General features: G+C 40.1%; 2 protein-coding genes across 6 annotated transcripts in view; one reads left to right on the plus strand and one right to left on the minus strand.

The window, feature by feature from the left end:
* LOC104925648 (serine protease 23) overlaps positions 1-25,838 on the minus strand; it is a 66,413-nt gene that overhangs the window by 22,775 nt on the left and 17,800 nt on the right. The window contains exon 4 of one of the 5 annotated variants that reach the window (XR_002042085.2): positions 22,799-23,887. The exons of the other annotated variants lie outside the window; for them this stretch is intronic. The gene's annotated coding sequence lies outside the window, so the exon portion shown is untranslated. Of the gene's footprint in view, positions 1-22,798; positions 23,888-25,838 lie in introns of those variants that run through there. 5 annotated transcript variants of the gene reach the window in all.
* On the plus strand, positions 4,745-8,333 carry LOC104925634 (terminal nucleotidyltransferase 5A). Its single transcript, XM_010739300.3, has 2 exons — positions 4,745-6,054; positions 7,044-8,333. The coding sequence occupies exons 1-2, from the start codon at positions 5,629-5,631 to the stop codon at positions 7,857-7,859; spliced, it is 1,242 nt and encodes a 413-aa protein (XP_010737602.1). The 5' UTR covers positions 4,745-5,628; the 3' UTR covers positions 7,860-8,333.

Here is a 25,838-nt window from a genome sequence, read left to right on the forward strand (position 1 = left end):
ATATGGGCAGTTGTACAGGTGTAAATGTTGTGATTATATTACTTATGTTCAAAAACTAGCGAGTTGACAACTTAGCTTACAACCAAACATGAAGTGCAACAACACCAGACATAGCAGCCAGCTAACATTACTTACTAGACCAACAGCAAGAGCCCAGCTGGCCGTCTGTCTTCACAAAGCTCTCACCAACAACTAAAAGTCAGTCCCTCTCCTTAGCTTCCTCTGTCAGCATCTCCTTATGTCTTTTCGTCTCTGTCATCAAAGACAGAGGCTGCCCACTTGCCCAACTCCTGTTCTAGCATGACACTAGCTCATTAGCATTCGCCCAGGCCTCGGGCCTGAAAACCTCCTCTTCCAAGTGGTCCAAAAAGACCTGTGGTACGAACACTCCGCCAGCGCACTGAGATCTATGTCCAACATTAGCTAGCATTAGCTAACGGTAGCTCGAATTCACAGCAGTTGTGCACGTTTTGTACGACACGTTCTTGGAAATGTTTCACAATAACTGTTAAGAAAGGAATTCATTTAATTAATGAGAGTTTTGCTATATCACTTTAAGAGATAAAGATAACAATAAAATAATTAAAATAACATCAGCTGTTTACTCTTTTGAACTGAAATAACAACTGCTTGTTCCTGAGCAGTGTCACTTGCTCACACAGATCATTTGTTACCACACCCTGGCCACAGATGCACCACCACACTTCTCGTTTTTTTTTTTTTTCCTTCACCTTGGCCCGCTCTTTCTTATCTTAATGTTGCACGATACTTAATGTACTCAAGTATCGTGGTAATATGATGCAGACCCATATAAAACATTGCTACAAATAAGTATAGATCTCCGGTCCTAGGATTCTTAAGCCTCTAGTTATAATGCCTGAAATTATCAAGTAATCATTAAGTGAAAAACAAATGAAAGAAAAAATAAATCATTTTCTGCTTTTGTTTCCTGTGAATAATCTCAAGACTTGCTGAAGCCCCAACCCCTTGATTTGAAACCACCAGTTTATGAGTTTCTCTGACTGTTAATGAGCTGATGATTGCTGAAAACTGCACAAAGCCAAAGTACCAAGCATCAATTCATCATGCATGTTTGTGCATGTGCATCTGTATCCATTTGTATCAGACACAGATGATCACACACTATCAGCGAGATCTTGACATGTCAGACCACAGTATCATACAGGAAACTGAGTCACAGATAGAGCAATTGACTTCCTGTTTATTTTATCGCAGCAGTTTTCTGCCCTCAGACATGACCAGGAAAAAACATGAGAATCTGTTAAAAAAATACTGACTTGGAAGGCAGAGGGATTGTATAAATCTCTGGGGGCTGCATTAAAATAATGAGTTCAGTTCAGTGTGTTTTTGTACAGATAATATCTGCCATGAGATTATTTAATAATAGAGGAATTGTAAACATCTTTATTTTAGGCAGTTTGCAATGTGGGACAGCAATACATGCCTCAACAGATCGTGTCATGATTGATCAGACAGTTATCTTTGGTGGGAGTGAAACTCAAAGAAACATGCTGTGTCTTTTCGACACAGCAGTGAACATACTACCACATGGAGCACCTTATAGGAGCGCTGCAGCATGGCTTACAGTGCAGGGCACGTCAGAGAATCTCATTAGCGGCTATGGAAGAGTTTAGTGGGGGCTTACACTACTGAATGTGTTCTTCAAGGTTGACTGGGGTCAAACGTCTCTTGCTGAGGTCAGGGTTTAAAATTGGATGATTGAATGATTAGAAATACTGTAATACTGTAATGACTTTGCCTGTCATTACCTACACTAGCTTTATGTGCTTTAACATCTACTGTCAAAGGGCAAATGGGCTGGCACAGCAGCAGGAATAGGATGGCCTCTAATTGCTTACAAATGAATGATTACTTGTGCTAAAGTATAAGTTAACAACTGCAACTGTTGTTGTCGGACAACCGGGATGAACCAGTGGGAGTGCAATTATTTCTACGAGCCCAATGGACATCGAAATGCCACACACATAGGTTAAATAATTATCATACCTTGTCAATAAAATACGTTGACTTATACATGCATGCAAGAAAATAGCAGCAAAGCAGGTAGCTCACTATTTTTCATTGAATGAGGTAGAACGGAGAGGAAAAACAAGGTATTAAGTTCTTTGTTGAGGTTATCTTAGTTGTGAACCATGGCTATCCTCTTCCCTGAAAATAAAATCTCACCGTTCATGTCCTTTGCCCCTTTGCTACTAACTTGCTGGATGATAGGTAACATTAACTTAAGTCAACTAAGGTTAGCCATGTTAAAGACTTTATCGTTGCAAACATGATGCTGCACAGTAACAGAAAATATCTGTACCAAAAGGTATTTATTACTAAGAATGACACTGGATCACGTCCCTGTTAGTAGCTTTGTATGTATAACAACAGGGCAGCTGTTAGCCTCTATTACAGGGGTGTCCAAAGTATGGCAATCACGGCCCACGGTCAGATTTCATGTGGCCCGCAGCTTCATTTTTATAATATATTATTTATGGCCTGAGGTCATTTTTGTTTGACATAACGAAGCAGTTGAACCTTTTTCAAAATAAGTCATGATCACATGATCTTAAGATTTGTATCAACTTCATGCAAGTTTAATGTTTTCTATACAATTTATACTTTGTTATCTGACTCCAGATGTTACCGAAAAGGGTAGAACAAGTTAAGTAGTCATTTGATGGACTGAGTAAAGAGTGCATGTTTGGTTAACATGGAAAACAAGACAGATTTTTTTACCCCTGTGCTAATGGAAAGCCAGAAGAAAGAATAAAAATAGTAGGTGGTGTTAAGGGAGTTAGGTGGGAATGGGAAGGAGGAAGACAGCGGAGGCATGTTCATCTAACGGGCTCACTGTAATCTCTTAATGAACTTCCACGTGTAGGAATGGTGAAAAAAGGGGATGGAAAAGAGGATGAGCAAAACAGAGGAAGCAGGGCTTGGATGAGGGAGGGAAAAAAGTATAGCAAAAGACAGGAGTGCACAGGGTGAAGGTGAGAAAAGAAGATGCTTTGGCTGTGATGAGAAAGCCAAGAGCCGTTGATCAGGAGGAGGATGTGTTTACCGGACATGTCTGACTCTATGAATGAGGCTCTGGGTTTCATTTACTATCACATGTCTGGGTATAAAGAGGAATGTCTGCACATTCATCTCATGTGATTCACAAAAAACTAACAGACACGCACACACACACAGTGGCATGCACAAAAGAATTGCACAATAATAATTACACCAAGAAACACACAAACATTAACTTGACAGTATAAACATTTACAGACACAATACACGCATGTGAAGACGCACGTACACACAAATTTGTTTCCAAATGTGGCGATCGGTTTGGCAGCCTAACAAGGGGTCTGTCTAAAAATCCCCTCACCAATCCTCTGATGTCGTCAGACATTGGAAACCAAGCCGGTGTCATCCACTTGACAAGTCAGAGGTCAGGTAAGTAGCTGCTTCATGGTAAGAATCCTTCGCAGTAAGCCTGACATTGAGCCCGTTGTGAATGGAGAAACTACCGAGTGAAGCCGGCCTGCCGTCATGTCTCAGCCTACAGAGCTACATTGTCTTTAACCTGGAAATGTTAAAGCAAAACTGTCTTGAATAAAGACAGTGTTTATCAGATGACAAAAGAAGAAGTACCAAGAAGTGAAAACAGTTTCCGCATGCTTCAATGAAATATACAAATATCAGCAACACTCTGTGTTTAGTTTCGTTAAACCTGACCTAAGGCCTCATGCTGCATGGTGAGGTAACACAGTAGGAAAGCCTTTATAGCTTGACAGATAAAGTGTAATCAGATACAGTTTATATTCAAACAAGTATCCAGATATGAAAGTTTTTAAATGTGAAAATGTGGCAGTTTACTCATTGTGCAGCTCAGTTATTCCAACTTCAAATATTTCAAATACATGCACACAAACTACTTTTTACAGGATGCTTCTTTAATTTTTTTAATGATCAGAGCATGCACAGAGCATGCACTAGTAATAATATCTTAACGTGGCATTAGCTTTGCATTATCTGCAGAGGTCTGAGTGTGCATGCATGTGTGTCTGTGTGACTGTGTGTGTCACTGCACATACAGGGTAATCTGCAGTAAGCTGGTTTATGGGCTCGTCTGTAGTGACGCATATATACGTGCCAAGCTCTGCACTGATAGATTCTCCATGACAAGTAACCTTCTACTGTAGAGACTATAAGACCTATACTCTACATACTGACAGACAGCTTTACACCGTGCGGGTCAGAGAGGTTCATCACAAACAGATCTTTCTTTTCAAATTATGAATAAAATATATATTACATTAGATATACATATACAAGTTATGCACTTGCACTAGTTTTATCTGCATCGTTATTTCAAGTTTGTGGAGTCACTAGATTGAAGAACGACTGCAGGGCCAAATGGTGATGGCCTAAAGCCCACCCCTAGAGGGCGTTGGGTGTATGTGCATTTCCAGTCTCACTTGTGAATGATGAGACTGCTGAGTAACTGGAAATATGAATGTCAAATGATTTACATTTGTGATGCTGTTCTCCAGAGTGATCGATACTAAACTGACTGCTCACTTTTGGTGATTTTAGCAGCTAGCAATATATTGCAAACTATTTGTGAAATTGTTGTGTGCATCGTCACTGCAATGATGCAATTCATCAATGAAGAAGACTCAATGATGCAAAAAAAAAAACCCCCAACTCAAAGCAAAGGAAGAGTTTTGGTCAAGGGTCATTGTCAGATCTGTCTCCTTCTTCTTTTGTCGTAACGTCCATCCTCCAGACACGCCTCAGTCTGAGAGCTCGCAGCCACTCAAAGTCACTAAAGGAAGCGTGGGCGGCTATTAGTAGGTGTGGGCTGTCAATCATACCGACCCGCCCAGACGCTTCTCAGACGGGAAGCACACTGATCACAACTTCTCCAGCAGCTGTGGAGTGGGAGCTCTGTGGCATCACGCAGTATCGAAGAGCAAGAAACGTCCAAAATGTAAGGGAAAAGCAGCAATACACCTCTTTCTCAAAGTAGGTGTGCAGTGGAAAAGTGTAGCAGTCTTTAAAACGATGCGTAAAGTTGCTGTTACGCATCAAGGACCCGCAATAATCCGTGCGTAAAAGTGAGACCGAGTGGACAGAAGTAAAACTCCTGCTGTGGATGAAACGTTTGCTCGGATACGATGGATGCATCAGTGAGTCTTTGGGACGTCATGAAAAGCTGACAGTGAGAGGAACAATCATTTCGACATTATTACAGTGAGTGTCTGCTTTCCAACGTTTGTGGACAGCGCCGGAGCGGAGCCGAGCCGAGCAGAGCAGAGCGCGCAGGCGAGCAGCAGATGCTGGACAGTGACTAAGCCTTACGGCTGGAAAGCTGAATTTGTCTGGACTGCAGACTTTATGTAAGAAGTAGGACAAGCTTTACACCGCCCAACTAGTTCTTTCCGTAATACGCAGAGACGCGTTGTCGCCTAGCCTCTCGTTGTTATGACAGACATCAGCACTGAACCTTCAGTTCTACAGAAAGTTGCAGCTAGCTCATGCCACTACTCCAGCAGGAGTTAGTGGAAAGTTTTGTCGTTTACATCCTTCTGACTACCTCTTTTCAACATGGACGAGAGTGTTGAGTCTGCCGCGGCTGACAGCTGCTCGGACGGGGAGAGCATCAACCTCAGCGTGCTCAACTGGGAGCAAGTGCAGCGGCTGGACACCATCCTCACCGGCTCCATCCCTATCCACGGCCGGTGGAGCTTCCCCACTTTGGAGGTGAAGCCACGGGATATCGTCAAGGTGGTCCGGAGCCGCATGGAGGAGAAGCGGATACATGTCCGGGAGGTGCGACTGAACGGTTCCGCGGCCAGCTACGTCTTGCATGAGGACAGCGGTCTAGGATGGAAAGATCTGGACTTAATATTCTGCGCCGAGCTGAAAGGAGAGATGGAGTTTCAGATAGTGAAAGATATTGTTCTGGACTCTCTTCTAGACTTCTTGCCCGAGGGAGTGAATAAAGAAAAGATCACACCAATGACCTTAAAGGTTGTATGAATTTAAAACACACTTTTTTTTCCCGATCATTTGCAAAGCAGAATTTATATTTTGTCTCACACTTTTCACGCCACAGAACCTGATTTTCCCTCTTTAGATTATTTCCACTTCATTACGCACCGCACAGTGCTGGGTTTAGACGCAGTTTCCAGTCAACTCGCACGTTTTCTGTTTGCAAATGCACCTTAAATTAAATGTAAATTAAGCTTTCCAAAGCAAGAATGACCTCTATTTGCAGAGGTATAAGTCCTTAAATAGTAAAAAGGTTGGTTTCCAATTCAAAGAGGATTCTGTCTAATCCAATTGGAGTCGGATCCACATTAATAAGTCGGCCCTCAGTTACCTGGATACCAAGGACTACCCAGGCTACTAATGGCCCACCAACAGATGTGATCAGCAAAACATCATGATTAACAGACCAAATCAAGAGTTTTATCTGGTGCAAATAGCATTTCTGTTTGTTGAAGCAAGCCTCAAACCTCAACCCTTTTTGAACCACAATAAGAACCACATGTCTGATAGCTATCTGTTTTTCAGAAGTGAAAGAACTGGTGCACTAGTGCGAGAACTAACACTATAATATATGTGTGAAAGGAGGAAACAAGAGGAGGAGGAGTTAGTTGACAGACAGTAAGCAGAGGAGGCCTCTGTGTGACAGAAAAAAAGATTGGCACATATTCTTCTTAAAAAAAATGTCAAAACAACTCTGTACGACCGCAGCCTATTATTATGTTTTTGATGATGTCCGTGGACTTTACATCTTAAATATAGAAAACAGCAAGTGAAATTGCTCTTTGTATGTAGTGTATGTTGGATTAAATGTGTGTGTATATAGTCGTTAAATCTACTCATATATGTTGACTCCAGTGATGTCCTCAGTTTCTTGCCTCCGGTTTTCCGTAGTAAAACATGCAATGCGTTACAAGTAACTTTAGTCAAACTGAGATGACATCTAATGTTTCATTTGTGTATTTTTTTAGGAGGCCTATGTGCAAAAGATGGTGAAGGTGTGCAATGACTCAGACCGCTGGAGTCTCATTTCCCTCTCCAACAACCATGGGAAGAACGTGGAGCTCAAGTTCGTGGACTCTCTTCGACGGCAGTTTGAGTTCAGCGTGGACTCCTTCCAGATCCGCCTGGACTCACTCCTCCTTTTCTACGAGTGCTCAGAGCATCCAATGGCCGCCACTTTCCACCCCACAATTCTCGGGGAGAGTGTCTACGGGGACTTCCCCACTGCCCTCGATCACCTGCGCAGGCGCCTCATCTGCACGAGGAGCCCCGAGGAAATTCGAGGCGGGGGTTTGCTGAAGTACTGCCACCTGCTGGTGCGGGGTTTCCGTGCAGCTTCCAACAGCGAGATGAAATTGCTGCAGCGCTACATGTGCTCGCGCTTTTTCATAGACTTTCCCGATGTGAACGAGCAGAGGAGGAAGCTGGAGTCATATCTGCAGAACCACTTTGTAGACCTGGAGGACAGGAAATATGACTATCTGGCCACGCTGTACGATGTGGTGCAGGAGAGCACGGTGTGCCTGATGGGCCACGAGAGACGTCAGACACTCAGCCTCATCTCCTCTCTGGCACTGCGGGTCTTGGCCGAGCAGAACGCGATCCCCAACGCGGCCAACGTCACCTGCTTCTACCAGCCAGCTCCTTATGTCTCAGATGGCAACTTCAGCAACTATTATGTAGCACAGGTTCAGCCTGTCTACCCCTGTCCTCCCTCGCCTCCTCAGCATTACCTTTCTCAGCCACAACATCCCATGTACGCCACCTGGTTGCCCTGTAATTAAACTTGTGTACTTTCATGCACTTTTGCATAACTGGTGGAACTCATACCTCTTTGAAAGGGATAAATGAATCATCTTTTTATCTCTTTCTTGAGATAGGAAGTTGAGGGAAATGAGAGAAGGAAAACCAGGAGACAAAAGTGCAGATAAAAGAAGAGAATAAAGAAAGGAGGCGAAATGAGGACAAGGAACTTGGATCAAGACAGTGGGCCAGCGAATGGTTTTTCCCCATGGTAGGATGCCACAGCAGGAGGAGCTGAGCACACAGGGAGACATGCCAATGAGAGAGGCTGACCCATCAGTTTCAGGGTTCTGTCATCAGCTAAGATTGATTGTGGACCAAACCACAGCTGAGCCTCAGAATGACCAAGGATATGATGATATTTCTCTTTTGTCTGTTGTGAGTTAGCGCTCACAGGAACTCATTTCAAATGATGAAAGTGTATAATATTCATATTAAAAAAAAAAAAAGCAAAAAAAAAAAAAAAAAAAAAAAAAAAAAAAAAAAGCAAAACAGACTCGCACATGGCCACAGAGAGGACAGAGGACACACATGATGTGCTGAAGATATTGCTGGTCAAATAATTGCACCATTCTGACCCTTTCTATGTGCACAGTGTGTGTGTGTGCATGTGCATAAGTGTGTGTGTGTGTGTGTGTGGGACTCCTTTTCACAAACAATGCAAAATGAGGAACTGGATACTTGTTTACAAACCCAAAGATTAACTTTGATACTCAACTTTATCTAAATTCAGAGAAAAAAAAAGAAACAACAAAACAATGCATGCTTTATTTCTGAACAGGAATAATTTTAAGTGCCTAGATAAAGCCTAAAGGGAAGAGATATTTTTGTGATTTTTTTAACATAGAAAACTGTTGAGTTGTCTAATTGACATTTTCCAGGTGATAATGAATGTACTGTGGTGCAGAGAGTTTACCTACAGTCTGCTGAGTAAGGTCTCTTAGAGTGAATAAGGGTTAGGGGTTTTCGGACCAACTGATTTTTGTTTCCTTTTTTTTTTGGACAATGTTTAGTTGAACACTCTGCTCTTATCTGCCACCCTGCTGGATGGGTATGCATCCTGATTACCAAAGGGGAAGTAACAACATAATCTGATCATCTGTACAGAGAGGGGGAGGGGGAAATCAGATCAAAAATGCTTATAAGAGGCGGATAGATTGTCGTTTTCAGAGAAATGTACAGAGAAAGAAAGAAGTTTGACAGCAAGAGAGAAAATTAGAGAAATGCTGCTCTTATCTGCAGTTTCATTACAAAATAACATAGACCAGTGCACAGCTTGACAACCAAAAAACTATTTATCACAGAAGGGAGACCATCTAATCTTCACTGGACAATGAAATGCTGCAAAGAAAAATGTATTTGGATATGTAAACGTTTTATAATGCATTTAAAAAATACAGATTCATAATGAATCGTAATTTGATATCAAAATGCATTTTAGCTACAGTAATCCTGTCACTGTCTTACAACTTAAAGGTGCCCTGTGGAGTTTTATTGTAAGCAAACAAAAGCTATGTTTACATTTAGCTTACACATTGTGTGTCTGTATGAGATCCTTTAAAAGAATACACTTTCTTCCTTCACAAACATCTGTAAAACATTTGTATTTGCCGGTTATTTTGCATTATTTTAAACCGTGTGTTGTTTACATCCATGTTTGCTAGCTTGCAGGCTTCTATTTTTGGTTCTTCTTTTTGAGGCTCTTTAGTACGCATCTTTGTGCATTCCTGTAACAGTAATCATGTGACGAGTTGAAGGATATAAATTTACCCTGCCTATATGGTTGCACGCATATATGCCCGATGCAAACAAAACGGGGATCTGCTCGTAAAAAAAGTGCTCCATAGCACTACTAGTGGTCGAAATCTCTACAGGGTACCTTTTAAGTTTTGGTTTGAAATGCATTTTGAAACATGGACCAGTTTTCTCAAACCACACTGGAAAGATTTATTAAACTTATATATAAATATATTGATTTTTATATCATTTCCTCTATAAAAGGATTTTTTACAGGATTTTTTTTTTTTACATTACTCAATGCAATCAAAATTAATTTGACGCGCTGTCTGCACTGTAAAATAAATATTTCCATGTGCAACTTGTGCAAATATCTGCAGCTCCCACAGTGATACAACAAACTGTGTTTGTCAGAAGGGTGGAGGTTGGATTGTGTATGCAGGGATGTATGTAGCAGCAGAGCAACTTTTGAATGGAGGCATACTGCTGGTAGGGTCAAGCAGAGAGGTAAATCTTCTAGCTGAGTGAAGACTGGCCAACATATATTTAATTTTCTCTTTTATGGAAAAGAATCACAGTTTGGGATGTGTGGAAATTTGCTCTAAATGAGCAGATGACAGCTGTCACAAAACAGTGTAAAATAATAGGACAGATAAGACCACATGGATATTTGATTGGCAATAAGAGACACGTTTTTTTGTGATTAACATGGACAGGTATACATTTTCAGCTTCAAGAGTGCAAGAGACTCAGCATATTCTCTCAAACATGTCAGATCTCTTATTTTTCTATCGATCTTTATTTTTGTACAGTTTGTGTTTGGCTGACGTAGCAGGCAGATTCAAAGCTGTGTCATTGAGTCTATTTTGTGGTGCGTGCAAATTTTGTGTTTCATTTTGGCTGATGAAGAGTAACGCAGGTGGACGCAGTGGCTACGCTGAGATGCAGATTTATAACTTGTGTTAACTGTATGTGTGCGCTGAGCTGTTTCATATGGGTTTCTGTTGCTCTAAAGAGATTGTTTCACTCGTTCTACGTGTTGTTTTTAAACTGCCGTCCTGTTTGGACAAGAAAATGATCTGATAATTGTGTTCAAGTTGACCGACTTGAGAATTAAAAAAGGAAAAAAACAACATCAGACAAGAGTTGTGCAGTTCAGTTTTCATCATGCTGATCACACACACACACACTTCTAGCTACAATAACAATCTGCATGAGATTTTTCCTTATTGAGCCCCAGTTTGGCTGAGATTGCAGATGAGTGGCAGCAATTGTTGACACAATGAACATCAACAACCCTTATAGGCTCAAGGCTAACCGTTTCCCCTTATATTCCAGGTTTTATGCTAAGCTAAGCTAACCGCCTGCTATTTCTAACTTTAAATTTACCATGCAAACAAAAAGTGGCAACGATCTTCTCATCTTACTCGGCAAAAAAAAGCTAAAGCGTTTTACTTTAAGAAGCTGTAACCCACCGTGAGAGTCCCACAGTGAATTAAGTCAATGCTCTGGAACTGCACACGTGAGGCAGAAAACAGTGGGAATCCCACATCTGTTTAAAAACTCAGAGCCATGGACCGCCTTCAAAGATAAAACTTATGTTTAGAAAAACACCACAGCTATAACTTTGAGAAAGAAATATGAAGACATGAAATCCCTTTTTGATTTATCTGTTCAAATAAATGTTGACAGATTTATTGACTACAGATTTAGTTCCTTCTTATAATCCAGAAGGATTTTATATATAATAGCACGCTTTTGTTTTAAGCTTTTTAAGACACTGATTCAGATTGGTGAGACAGGTAAATAGATGCCAGGATTTAGTGCCTATGCCCTGACAGAGGAGTCTTTTGCAGGTCAATGTCTGGAGGTGCCCGCAGAATCCCAGCGGGCACCTCTGCTGCTGCCAGCAAGTGACAGCTGAACGTGACGGATTTTCCCTGCGAGAGACGTCACGATGAGCGTCAGTTACCGTCATAAAACCGTTTGCCAGGCCTCATTAGCTGTGAGTGTATTTGCAACAGCAGGCAGATGTCATGTATAGCACACCTTACAGTACTACCAGCAGAGCCTTGGTCTCCAGGGACACATGGTAACTGACTGAGTAGATTGGCTCTGGGTCTGCTTCTCACTAATGCCTGGAGGGCCTCAGCCTCCAGATGTCACTTTCCCTGCTGACACTCGGGGAGAAAATATTTAACTTAGTCTCTCTTTCATGTCCTATTTGATATTTTATTATCTGCTTCTCTCTCTTCTCTAAGCTTCAACTTTCACCTAATTTCGTCCACTGATTTAATTTTTTTTAACAAGCCGCTGTGTGCAACTACACAGCTTTATACCATCTTTACCCTTGGTTTATTTTTTTTTGTCTTGCTTATTTCCCTTTCCCATCTCTGCCTGCATGAACATCACTGATGAGAGAGAGGAGAACAGGGCCAATGTTATCCCCTGTTAAGATGGAGAGAGTGGACACTAAATATAGGCCCCCCTCTCAGCCACTGTAAGGACATTAGCCCATCTGCAGAAAGCTGATTAGCTCTATAAGCATGTGCTCAGTGCTCTGGTGTGGTTACTGTGGAGAGATTTACCGGCTATTGTACTGTAACACATACCTTCCCCCATCTCCCGCAGTCTTTTAGGTCACTCTTGCTGGAAAGGACAAAAAAATATTCAGTCCACTTCCTTATCAAGGGCTTAAAGGGAACCGAGAACAAGGGATTGAGGCGTTTAGTGTGTTGCACAACAACAAAAAGAGCTAACCCAATAACACAGGCAGCTTAGGAAGTCTGTTACTATGGTGCTTTAAAGGAGTATAGTGTTTTGACAGGTGGACTGTGCCAAGGAAGTGTATCATGCAGTTTTTGGGGTCAAAGATAAGAAAAAGGGAGATCTGGTTACAATTACGTTTATCTTACAATAAAGCTTTTCAGTATTAATTCAAACTACATTCAACTCCAATGACAGTATAAAGAATGGACGGAGCCTAAGAGACGCCACACGCAGATTTCTGAAGCGCTGGTTGAGGCCGGTTGAATGATGCCTGAATGAAATGACCACGCTGTTAATATCATCTGAACAGGTGAATAAATAAATAAATAAATCACTTCTCCTCACAGTTGTCATGAAATTAGCTATAGAGACCAAAACAATTGTCTGAACCAGGCTGTAAACATTGGAAGCATCAGCTTAATTTCCCAGTAACGGAGGTTGCCTCTTAGTTTTGTCTTGGAAAGTGCAATATTGTCCTCACAAACGCAACAGCAGTTTGTTTGAAATGCTGTTTATCTACTAATGTAGAAGAAATCACTTTCTTGCACAGAGATAGATGAGAAAATCAACGCTGCTCTCATTCCTATGTACCGAGTGTAAAGTCCACCCACCAGCACCTCCAGCTCACTAATGAACACGTGAAATCTCTTTCGTTTGTCGTATATCTCGCTGTTTGTGAGCTTTAGAGATGCATTACCAGGTTAGCTGTTTCCCTGTGTCCAGTCTTTGTGCTAAAGGAAGCTAAGCTAAGCTAAGCTAACCAAACCAAACCAAAGTCTTGGTGAAAAAAAAAAAGTTAAAGCGTATTTCCCAAAGTGTTAAGCAATTAATTTAAGAAGTTGTAACCCGCAGTGGGTGTTTTTATTAGTTAAATATTTCTGTTTATGAGACAGAAAACAGTGGGAATCCCACATCTGTTTAAAAACTCATGGACCGCCTTCAAAGATGAAACTTATGTTTAGAAAAACACCACAGCTGTGGCTTTAATAAGACCCATCAAAGAAATATGAAGATAAAAGATTCCTTTGTGATTTATCTGTTTAAATAAGCATTGACAGATTTATTGACTACAGATTTAGTTCCTTTTTATAATCAAGGAGGATTTTATATCTAATACCACACTTTCCAGATATTGATTTACATTGCAGACACCGGTTTATAGACACTACAATAGATATTTGCATTCGGATCTGTCGAGTGAAGTTAAAATCCTCATAGGATGTGATTTTCTTAATGACATGATCATCACATTTGTGAGGGCCACCATCAAGAAGTCCATCCACAACCTAACATGACACAGATGGGGCCTAAGAGCTGAGGGAGTTGTAAAGTGAAAAACAAGTGGGCTAAAGTGTCTAGGTGGACCACAAAGGAAGCTCAGTCAAATTTTGAAGTCACTTTTTCTTCAGTTTCTTGTTAAACAGAATCACATATTGTTTAATCAAATTAAATAGTTTGTTGCAATATTCATTCTGTGTACGGTCCTTGTAAAATGATTTAAATAGTGAACTGAATTACTTTCTCACTGTCTCAGACTCAGACTCAGGTCAGCTTGTAGCTTGTTGCAGCTTGTAAAAGAGTGAAATTATGGGTGTAGCGCTGACAAGGGGTTTTCATTTGTACGTGAAGACAACATTTAACTCTCATTTAAAAGTGCTGGGTAGCTTTTAATACAAAAAACACAAAAGAGTATATACGAGTATAATGGTATGTTTTGTACAACGACAGAAAAGTATTACCCAGAGTACTTGTGCTTTTTAGACCTCAGAGTGACAGAGCAATTGATCACACATAAAGATGTGTATGAAGACATGAAAACACACTCAGACAGACTCAGAGGTCCAGTGGGGTTATGTTGGAGATTAACCAGTTGGAGCAGCAGCAGGGCCAAGAGTCCATCCAGCTCAGCCCAGCCAGGGTCAGAGGCCACCAAGTAAATCAAACAACAGCAAGACGAGACTGTGAGAAACAACCATGTGTGTCTGTGTGTGTGTGGCAGAGAGGGGGGTAGTGTGTGTGTGTGTGTGTGTGTGTGGGCATGCATGTCTGCTTTTGTGTATTTGTCCTGTCTGTGTATTTGTGTTACAGGAAAACTTGAGTAAGCGTCTAGCTTTCTGTGTGGGATATCTGTGGATGATGTTGCTTTTGGAGATTAGAAGAAGAAACACTTTATCCTCTTGATTATTAGGGAACAGAATAATAATAATTCATATTTGTGGAACAAGTTTTCGGTGACATCAAATGCCAAACAGTGTAAATAGTTTAGCCAGCTGGACGGTGGCTGACACTGAAATACAGATTTGTCACATTGCAAAAACCAGCTGCTAACAGAGAGACAGGACAGGAGAGGGGAGGCAGATCAGCAATTTGACACACAGCAGCGATTTGTGTTTCCAATAAGGACAAGAGGTTATAGTCAATAACAACCCTTATTTGTCTGCATAATGTTACGCATACATGTGACCTGTAAGGAAACGTCTATAGCCAAAGGAGCTTTGAACTAAATGAAAAGAATGGGCTTCAGCTAAATGCTGACATCAGCATGCTAACAACAGCCATGCTAACACGCTGATGTTAAGCAGATATGTTTATTACGATCGGCATTGACATCCATGGAAAACAAGTTGTAGTTGATGGCTTTTCAATGAATAATAAAACAAACATGAAAAGAAATTTGGGGTTGCTAAGTTGTGAAATATCCCCTTTTTTGGTATTAATACTTACTGCTTGGTTATAAGTCACCAATGAATGTATAGTCCTTATAAATATACTCCTAATAAATGCTCATGGGCTTCTCACCTTTTAAAAATAAAGCAATAGTAGATGATTTAATAAAACCATTTGTTGTGCCAATCATTAAAAAATTAATTATTAATAAATGTTTACTATAATGATTCAATAAATCTACTGTTGTAAAGAGCTAGCTAAAAGACAAACACAAGCTATGTAAAGTTGGGCTTATTAATAGTTTTTTGCTAATATAAAACATAAAGTAAATAGTTCATTAACCATTAACACAGCCAGAATTAAAACTAATAAACCCTTCATAAAGGGTATCTTATGAGAAGGTGGTAGCAGTTTTTAAATTAGACTATTCGTGACTGTTCTAGTCTTAGAGATAGTTATATGTTACCACACCAGTGTCGTAACAATTCTCTTTTTTACTTCTCTCCTGCAAAATAACATCTGGTACATCTCTCTCTCTGTCTCTCTCACTCTCTCACAAACCCACTAAAGTAGCACTTAGCTAGCACACAGTCCAAGTGAGAAGCCAAGAAAAGACAGAAAGAGCGCAATGAAAGACGAGCTGTCGAATTGCCAAGTTCTGTGTGAAAGCATCACAGATGTATTACCATTTACGTGCATGATCACTTTGAAAGCAATAACAAGCTGCAAAGAGGGCAAAGAGTCAGCAATAATACGCACTCCAGATACACATACTGAACCAATCAGGATTAAAATCTCCGCAATTATAATCATCATTACCACAAGATAATGTTAAAACCAAACACTTTGCAGTCACTGCTTATCGTTTTATACCATTTGCCTTGGACCCAGTGTCCAGTCATTAAAACATTTCAAACACTAGAAAATAATACTTTCTTTGGAGCTTTTCCCTCTGTCTGACTGAAGAACATGCGAGTCTTAAAGTGCATGTGCAAATGTGTTTTTAAAGTTATGAAAAATAAATGTGCTTGCAATCATAGAAAACCGAGGAACCATTAAGACATTTTGCTGAACCTTACTTCTCAAAGGCTGGGGTTATGTTAGGACTTCGATATAGGACTCAGTGAAGACTGAGAATTAGGGTTGAGAGTTAAAGCTGGTCCTGAAGCAAAGTTAACATAGTCAGTGAATAAGTATAATGATGTATTTTTATTTGTGCATGTGCACGTTTGCACACATCTTCCTGTTACTGTTTACAGCACCCAAGGAGGTACTGAAAAACAGTGATGGATTCGGCCCAGATGGTGAGGCAGCAGAAATAAAGAGCAAGTCTGAGAAAATATCAGCTTGTTTCCTTACTATAATTACCTGGATGTGTGTGTGTGTGTGTGTGTGTGTGTGTGTGTGTGTGTGTGTGTGTGTGCACGCGCGCTGTGGGGATTTAGAATTACATGTTAATCCATGTAAAAATGCTGTGCTCTGGACTACATCTTCTAGTTTTATACATATTGGTGATTTACTGTAATAGGGGTTAGAAAAATCATAATAAATTCATAATAAATGATTAATTTATGTTTCCTGAAAGTGCATTTTAATATAATGTTAAATGTGAAATGGTTTTCCGACTTGAGTCCAGCATTTCATCGTTATCTATGAGCAGCTACAGTCCGAAACACTGACTTGCACTTTCCTTCTTCAATGAAATAACAGTAATCTGTAATGGGCATTTATTTTCAGCATGGATCCCCTCTAAAGGGTTCATTTGGATCTAAATTTAGATCAGCAAGGTGCTAATTTGTGTGAGTTTCTGTTTGTGTATCTCTTTCGTTGTGATGAGCTTGTCTATCTCCATATAAATGTGTGTTTATGGCTCTCTGTGCGTTTAGGGCACACAAATGCCAGTTGTGCACCGTCACATCCTGGTAAAAGTGTTAATGCTTTCCACTTGCCTCCGTCCCTGCCTCCTGCTCACACGCCTCTTCTTACCTGGGATGTAATGATAGTTATTATCACATTGTAATAGCAAACACACCTGCCAGCTCGCTGCCTGTGCCAAAAACACACCTGTATGTGGTTAAGTATAGCTTTGTAGCTATAAAGGGAAACGGAAAGTTAGAACTGGCCTGTAGAAATGACTGTGGGCATGTTTTGTATCAGCTTTATAGCATCTATGTTATCATTAGATGTATATATCTGTAGGGCACTGATAATTTATGTCTTATCACTTCCGGTAGACGCTCTAAAATGTTTTTCTCTCCCTTCATAATGGAAAAAATGCTTTAGTGGCTTTTCTGTGTCATGAAGGACTCTTTAGTAATTAATCACAGAAGCTGTCAACAGCTTGTCTCCAAACAGCAACTCATACTACTGTTCTCGAGGAGTTATGCATTATTACTGCTGCTGGTCAGAAAAAAACACGAGCAGACTGTGCTAAGTCTGCAGGCTCTCGGATTGTTGGTTTCAGTTTCACAGCAATGTTCCCGGCCAGATAAAACCAAAACAAACTCATCCAAATCTCCACAGTTTGACACAATGGCTTCTAAATGATATAATACAGACATAAACAAAATTCCAGCCACTTATAATACGATATAAAACGGTAAGAATTATCCAAGAATTTTTTTTGTATTAACCTGTGAAATGTGTATATACATGAGTCTTGAGGCGCGAAAGGCATTCTTGCTGGATGGGTGCGGTCTAAAAATGCACTCATGTTCCTCATCAGATCAATCCCATATTTATTTTAGATTTAAAGTTTAAATCTGTAACTTTTCTTTGAGTCTTTGCGTCAAAGTCTGACAATTACCCCCATCAGGCACTGGAAAACTTTACCCACTCAGCAAAGTCTGCTGCTAGGGATTCATTTTCAAACCTGAATGGATAACATTGGTTAGTGTCGTCCAATGACCATCACAAAAATTATCCAAATTAGAATTTTCGAATCTGCCACCCCTATGGTTAGGGTTTGGTTTGGCAACTAAAACTGCTTGCTTAAAGTCAGGGAATTATCCTGGTCATGGTTAAAAAGAAGACAATTTTGACTAGAAAAAGACAGGTTTAGTGTACAAACCACAGTCCTTAGCATCAAAGTCAGACACTTTTGTATACCCATCCACCCAAACCTAAGAGGTTTTGCAGCTCTATAATAATGTCGAGCTACTTGTGCCTCAGCTTCAGTGACAGTCACTGATCGGGTGACCACAAAAGGTCGCTTGTCAGGACAACATAAACATGAACCATTTTAAGGGTCTGGACAAGCCAGACTTCATTTTTCCAAATGCTTTTTAGTCACGCTAGCTGCACAGCTCTAGGGATGTCGGTCAGTCTTACATTTTACCACTGAAATAAAACTCCTGGATGAATTGCTATGACAAAGTCATGGTCCACAGGGGATAAATCCTAATGACTGTGGATACCTGCAAACCAAATGACATTCTCTTCAGCCTTAGTTGTTTTTTGTATGTACGATGGTGATCATGGTTAGAATAAGCATGTTAGCATTGTCATTGTTGTCAACATTTGATGTTAGCATTTAGCATTTAGCTCAAAGCACCACTGTGCCTCATTTTAGCCTCACAGACTGACTATAGACTCTTTATCTAGTTATTCTAACTGGACTGTGTTTTGACTAGTTCAAAAATCGTTTTACACTGCCTCCTAATGGAAAATAAGGATTTTTTAAAATTGGAAAAATGCTATTATTGCTGTATTGACAGTGACTAAGAGAAATGCAACTCTCGAGTATGTGACAGTTTGCAGTTTACATAAAGCTCTCCAACACAGAGATAGATAAAGATTTTCCTCATTAAAAACACTGTGGATACAGCTTTAAATATTGTTTATTGTGGCCCAAATAAAGCTCACACTTTTCCTTAGTTAAGTCAAACTGATGACTGATGTAACAAAGTGCACATGTGGGAACTTCACTGTGTGCCTCATGAACTTTGAACTCTATCAATCACAAAGAGAAAAGGAGTTTGGATCGTCTTAAGCCTCTTTGGCTCTGTTTTATTTTATTTTTTTGTCATCTCACCAAGCTCTCTGAATGTATCTTAGTGTTTGAGGAAGTATATCTGTCACTAATAAACTAATACTGGCAGATGACTTATTGTGCAGACACTCATCACTTCAGGAGCTGCCAAAATCAGCTAAAAGAATCATTTTTCAACCAAACTGCTGCTAGTTGATTAGTTAAGTGTATGGCCCATTCCCATCAATAAGAAAGTCATATGACAAGCTAATCTATTTAGTGATAAAAGAGAAGAGAAGAGAAGAGAAGAGAAGAGAAGAGAAGAGAAGAGAAGAGAAGAGAAGAGAGGTTTAGTCTTTTCCTTCAGAGACTAGAGGCTGATGTACCTCCCATTTCCTGGTCTTTTGCAAGCACAAGCATACATAGAAAGCGTGCAGCATGCATGACCAAGTCTGTGTGTTACTGCGAGCAGTGTTTGCACATTTCACTATCACTGCGTGTGCATGTTTGCATGACAAACAAAGTGATTAATCACCAAATTAGTCAGCAGAGATATTCCTATGCATTAAAGAAACACTAACTGAACTAGATAGATAGATAGATAGATAGATAGATAGATAGATAGATAGATTCCTCAGGAAGTAGAGTCTACTACTGTTGCATCTCCAGTCTAGTCTGTTATCCACATCCAAGTACTTGTAGTCCTGCACCACCTCCACTTCCTCACCCAGGATGGAAACTCTGCTCAGGTCAGACCTAGTCCTCCTAAAGTCCACAATCATCTCCCTCATTTTGGCCACATTCAAGACAAGGTGGTTGCTCCTACTCCACGCCACAAAGCGATCAACCAGATCCCTGTACTCAGTCTCCCCCAATCACTGATAACACTCCACAACCGCAGAGTTATCTGAGAATTTCTGCAGATGACAGGACGCCGAGTGGTGCTGAAAGTCTGAGGTATACAGTGTGGAGAGGAAAAGTGACAGTACAGTCCCCTAGTGTCACTTTTAGTGACACTAATAACTAATTGTCAAGAGTGAAACATTCTATGGCTGTCTCAGTAGACTCAGTATATCAGTGTCTTTCCTTTTTTTCATTCTTTGGTACATATCATTCTAAAACAATTACTGACTCTATTATTTATCATGTTTTTCAGACCGTTAATCTTGTTACACAAGGTTAGAGTGGCAATCCCATTCTGACTGGCCAGACAAACCAATGATTCCAATCCAACCGTTACCAATCAGCACAAATATTACTTCCTTTTCCATTTGTCTGCTTAGACGTCTGTACTTTGTCCTATTCCTGGTCCAATTTGGAAAACAGATGTAGTTAGTTCTTCGCAGATCATTTACAAAAGCTAAATCTTTTAAAACCAAAACATCTAATTGCACAGAAATGTGTATTTTAATTGCAGTCATGTAAACCATAGCCATGGCGTGGCCGGCAATGGTTAGATGATATCCATTCAACCATGGTCTTCAAACCGATTTCACCGACATGTTACAAGTTACTCGGGCTGTAAAATTTCAATAATTCTCTATTTTCTCAACTCTGCCATGTTTTACCCTTTTTCTCATCTGTTTCCCACTTTTCTCCTATATTTTACTCATTGATGTTTCTATTTTTCTCAGCATTCCTGTCATCATTTAATGGTTGTTTATAGCTAATCAAGGGTAGCTGGAGATTTTTTTTTCTTGCTTTTGTTTTGGCTTGGCTTGGCTTGGCTTGGTTTGGTTTGGTTTGGTTGGGTCAGGAATGTCTTGAGAAAGAACTGTATGTGTTTGTTGTGTTCAAGTGTTCCCTTCTAAAAATTGGCTTGCTTGATGTGCAGAGAGGAAAGTATGTTTCGTGGTACTTGTTGGAAGGTAAAATGTCAAGAGCTATTGGTTTGAAGCTAAAATTGCTACACAGATTTAACAGGAATTGTTATTTGGGTTTTTTTTACTGAGGGTTTGTGCACCAACACAAAGCATTTGAACATCTCTCTGTTCAAAATACCACAGTGTGGATTCTAACAAGGACTCATAAATTTTGACTAAATTACTCCAGTGTTTGCCTTAATGTATGATATTATACATGTTTTTGTGTGTTTCAAGAATTTTTATTTGTCCAATAGTTTATGGCCAATTTTTTTTTAGCATGCTAAAACTAAGATGGTAAACAGGTTAAACATTTTGCCTGTTTAAAGTCTGTGTAGAGTAAGAATAAATGTGTTCTGAGTTTGTCAGACCAAAGAAGCATTAGCATTGTCTCTGTGAGCATGTTAGCATGCTAATGATACCATTAAACTCAAAATACGCCACCCAAACTAGCTGCCCGCTCTAACCACATACCCTCGCACATAATCCCTGCTACACCAACCACAAGTAGCCCCATCATGGCCTGTATAACATGAATAGGTGCGTTTAGGTAACTGGAACTTCAAATCAGGTATGCACCTTAACTAGTCCCCATGACTCTGAGTCATGACGGATATTATTTAAAGTTCCCTTTACAAAAACCTGTGTTTTTCTTTTTTTGTTCCTTGTGGTAATAGAGAGTTTGGGCTGAGTCTGGAGATGTTGTTGATGAAGGACTGTAAAGCCCAGGGAGAGATTATATGTATAATTAGCTAGATAATTTAGTTTACTTGAATTGCAAATTGTTTGTGAGTAAACAGAATGTTAAAAGAAAACAAGAGAATCAGCTTTTCTATCTTCTAACTGGGGGGGTTCTGCCAGCGGTGGTGAAAGCTTTCTGCAAAGTCCAAGACCTTTAAGAGCAAATTCAACAATGAATCACAATTATCCTTTTCATAACACATATTGTCATTTGTTCTTTCCTGGCCTGGTGTTTAAAGTCTGATGTCACAGAAGGTTCAGACCCCAGCTTGACAGTTTTATGAGTGCCCACTATGGGCTCTCAAATGACCCTGGCAAGGACTTTGAGGTCAAAGGTCGGTGGTGAGGGTAGAACAAAAAGGGAGACAGACTGCTGAGACAAGGGCGTGAAGCAGAGAGCAACGTGTCAGCAAAAAGATGTAGATCTGAGCAAACACTTTATCCTTTCATGCCTGGAACCCTCTCATGTCCTGATTGATGATCTAAGTAGATTATTTATCATCTCAAAGTTGGGAAATTCAGGGGGATGGTGAGGAGGAGCTTGACTGAAGTACTATGGGAAAGTAATCCTGTTGTGTATAGACACACACTCGCACACACACTTTGAAGTATTCTCTCATCTCACACCAGAGTTATGTTTACTCATGAGGCCCATCGTCTTTCACATCCTCTGAAACCTGTTCAATCCATCCGCCCCATGACCCTACTTTCACCTTTCTTTCCTTCCCTTCAACCCCTCCTTTACCCCCTTCCTGCCTACCCAGCACACACATCTTCACACACAAATACACACACTCTGCTGGGAGGTCAAGAGAACGACCCCAGCAGTAACGTCACCATCAAACGGTGATCAGATTGAAACCCAGTAGAAGGTCTGGTCAAAGTTTACCCAAGGTCAGAGGGTCTGGTATCACATTGGCCTTCCTGTCACTATGGCAGCAACACAGACTGAATACACAGATGGCCATTTTAGCAGTAAATTCTAAGAATTGAAGCCTATTGACAGTTTGCTAAACTCCTCCCCTGAACATCGATTGTCCAATCATAGATTAGCAACGGTAACTAGGCAAGTCGGGCAAGGATGCCACGATGGTACCTTTGCAAAATAGTGTCGGAAGAGCGCAATGGGGGAGGAGAATTCCAGATGAAATGGCCGGCCAATAGCAGGTTTAAACCCACAGCCTACTTTCTGTAAGTCAGACTAAGCTTCGAGTCTCTCCACATGCTGAAGTGGCAGCAGTATGAGCGATACCTCATATATAAAGAGCTGTGATGAGTTCTGGATTTTAGTTTTGAAACTAATTAAACAATGTCTTTAAGCTGCAAAAATTAACATGTCTGGCTAAGTAGCTTACTATTTACAGGGGTAACCTCAACCAACGTTACATCCAAGACCAAGGAGCACATCATACTTTGTGGGGTTACAGTTTAGTTCACAGAACATTCACTGTGTTGAATTTTCACACTTCGTAGAAGACTAGTACGGTGGATTTGTTCTGCTCTTTATTGGATTTGGGGAAGTTTAAACTCAACCCTAGCCAAACCTGTTATCCGAGATAACTTTGCCAAAAACACTGGTCCTCAAGCTAGTGAACAATCAGCTGTCAGTAAATGAACTGTGCAGTTCTGGGAAACAAACTTATAAGAGATTTAGGAAGAAAGAGGTGGCTGTGAGGCCCTCTGCTACATTATTACATTAAAAACACAGCGATTAAAAGACTGAGGAAGCTTTAAAAATGCATTAATGGCTATATATTTCTTAAAGGCTTTGGAATAAACCATATCCAATTCTACACATGGAGACAAACTAAGTTAACATTGATAAAGGTTTTTTAACTAATCCTGTTTTTACCGCAAACTTTTCTCATTGTCCTTGCCAAAAGCTGCAGTCTAATCACTTTCATATTAGTCACACACACAAAAAAGAAACACTAATCCGATTAGAGCAGAGAAACAGCCAAATTCCTAACCTTTTCTGACCATACCCCATGTTTGTCTGCAGTCACATGTGAGTTAGGGGCATCTGTTTTATATTGATGTGGTCATAGACAGTGAAAAGATGTGGAAAAATGAAAACAGAGAGAAATCTTCAAACTCTGGGACAAAGGTCCTGGATCCCCTGCTGTAAGAGGTCACTCTGTGATACTCTGTGCATGTACCTTGGCGTGCGTGTCTGTGTGGGTGTTTGTGTGCTTGCACGCTCTATAAAAACCCATCCCGTCTCCTCTGCTCAGCCATCTGAGCGCAGCTGGGGAGCAGACATCTGGGGAAAGAAAGAAAGAAAGAAAGGAAAAGAGAGGGACAAAGAGAGTTAGACGGAGAGAGGAATAGAGCAGGGTTGACAGTGAGGACAAAGGTAATTCAGGGTGAGACAGACTGACTATAAGAGTAACAATATAGATGTTAGAGTTCAAGCATGGTAGCAACATTAGGAAATGTTTGACAGCGTGTGTTCCTTTCTAGTGTGAGATGAAAGCTTCCTCTGTAACTTGCTTATTATTTTTTTGTTTTATCACTAATATAATTACATATTTTTCTCTTGGCTTTAAGATGCGTCAAACATTGTGTACTTATTTGGGGCTATATTTATTTGTTTCTCTCACATTCTAGAGATCTTTCCACTCTTTTTTTCTCAGTTTTGTTTATGCGCATGTTATTTCAATTGAAGGATAAAAGCAGAGGCTGTGGCCTATTTCCTCAGCAACAATTTCTCATAGACACTAAGTCTGGCAAACGCCTCAATCAAAAGTCAGTACACCTCCACCACTCTAAAGACTTTCTTAATGATGTCACACTACACAGGTGAGCACACCTGGCCATAGATTTAGTGTATGCATGGAAAACGTCACACTGAGATCCAATAAAAAGACATGAAGAGGATTAAAAGTTTCTTTTCAGAAGATGGAAACAGAGGCAAATCAGCTCTTGTCTTTCAAGTTAACTGATTATTATAGCAGGAGGGGAGGATGAAGAGGTCACCAGAGAACAGTGAGGAAGACGATCGGTCTTTACCTCCTGGCAATGACGGCATCGTTTATCAGAAAAAGAAAAAGAAAAACACATAAAAGATGATTCATGGTTTGGAAAGGCAGAGACAACTTTTCCATTTTAATGTTTAAGGGAGTAAAAACAAAGATCTGAAACATGAAGCAGCTGAACCATCATTGCTAAACCATTTTCCTCTTGCAAAGACATGCTGTGAAAAATGCATACAACACCGCTGCAGACAATAAAAACCTATGTGACATGATGAAAACATTTACAGTACAGTCATGCAGCACAATACTCTTATTTAGTTCTTGTTTACAGTCATTTACTTTTATGGGACATGACCATTTGAAATAAAATAAAATAAAATAGTCCTCAAAACACAAGGGCCCATAAAGTTACAACTATACAACTATAAAGTTACAAGATTTAGATGAATATAAATGTCAATTTACGCTGACGTTTTTATGTCTATCAAGCTGCTTATTGAAAACAGCAGGACATTGTCAAAGTCTTTTTGGAAACTTCGTCTTTTGTTTCTTTACTTTCACCCTAAATGGTCATGAAATGCAGTTACTCATACGACATGCTGCTGATGTTTAATAGCTTGCTTACAGTATCGAATATGATCTGTACAAGTTAATATGCAACACTCAACCACGGTTTCAGCCTCTGAAGCACTATAATCAAAACAAAAAATGATTTTATCTGCATGAAAGGAAACTTTCAGTCTGTCTGACCTGAATAAGAAACAGAAAGGATCAAAATGTGGGACGGTGTTTAGCTCAGTTGGTAGAGCAGCCGCCCCATGTGCGAAGACTCAGTCCTTGCCATAGCGGCCCAGGGTTCGGATCCGATCTGTGGCTCTTTCCTGCGTGTCATTCCCCATCCCTCTTTCCCCACATTCCTGTCAGCTGTCTATCAAAATAAAGCTTGAAAAGGCCTAAATCAATTCCAATACCCAGACAAAGAGGAATGCACATGTAATAAAATAAAATAAAATAAAATAAATAAAGGAAATTAAAAAACTAAATATAAAAAAAACAAAATAAAGAAATTGATTCTGTGTATTTGGTTGGCTTTGGTAAATAAAGGAACCAAACAAAGAGTAAAATATATCTAGATTCTGATTCAGAAATTAAAGAAAACTATTTCTCCAATTGTCAAGAAATTCCATGAAAAGACCAAAACCAACAATCAATTGTCTGATATATATTATTTTTCAT

The sequence above is a fragment of the Larimichthys crocea genome, chromosome XI, assembly GCF_000972845.2.
Source record: "Larimichthys crocea isolate SSNF chromosome XI, L_crocea_2.0, whole genome shotgun sequence".
Lineage (NCBI taxonomy): Eukaryota > Metazoa > Chordata > Actinopteri > Sciaenidae > Larimichthys > Larimichthys crocea.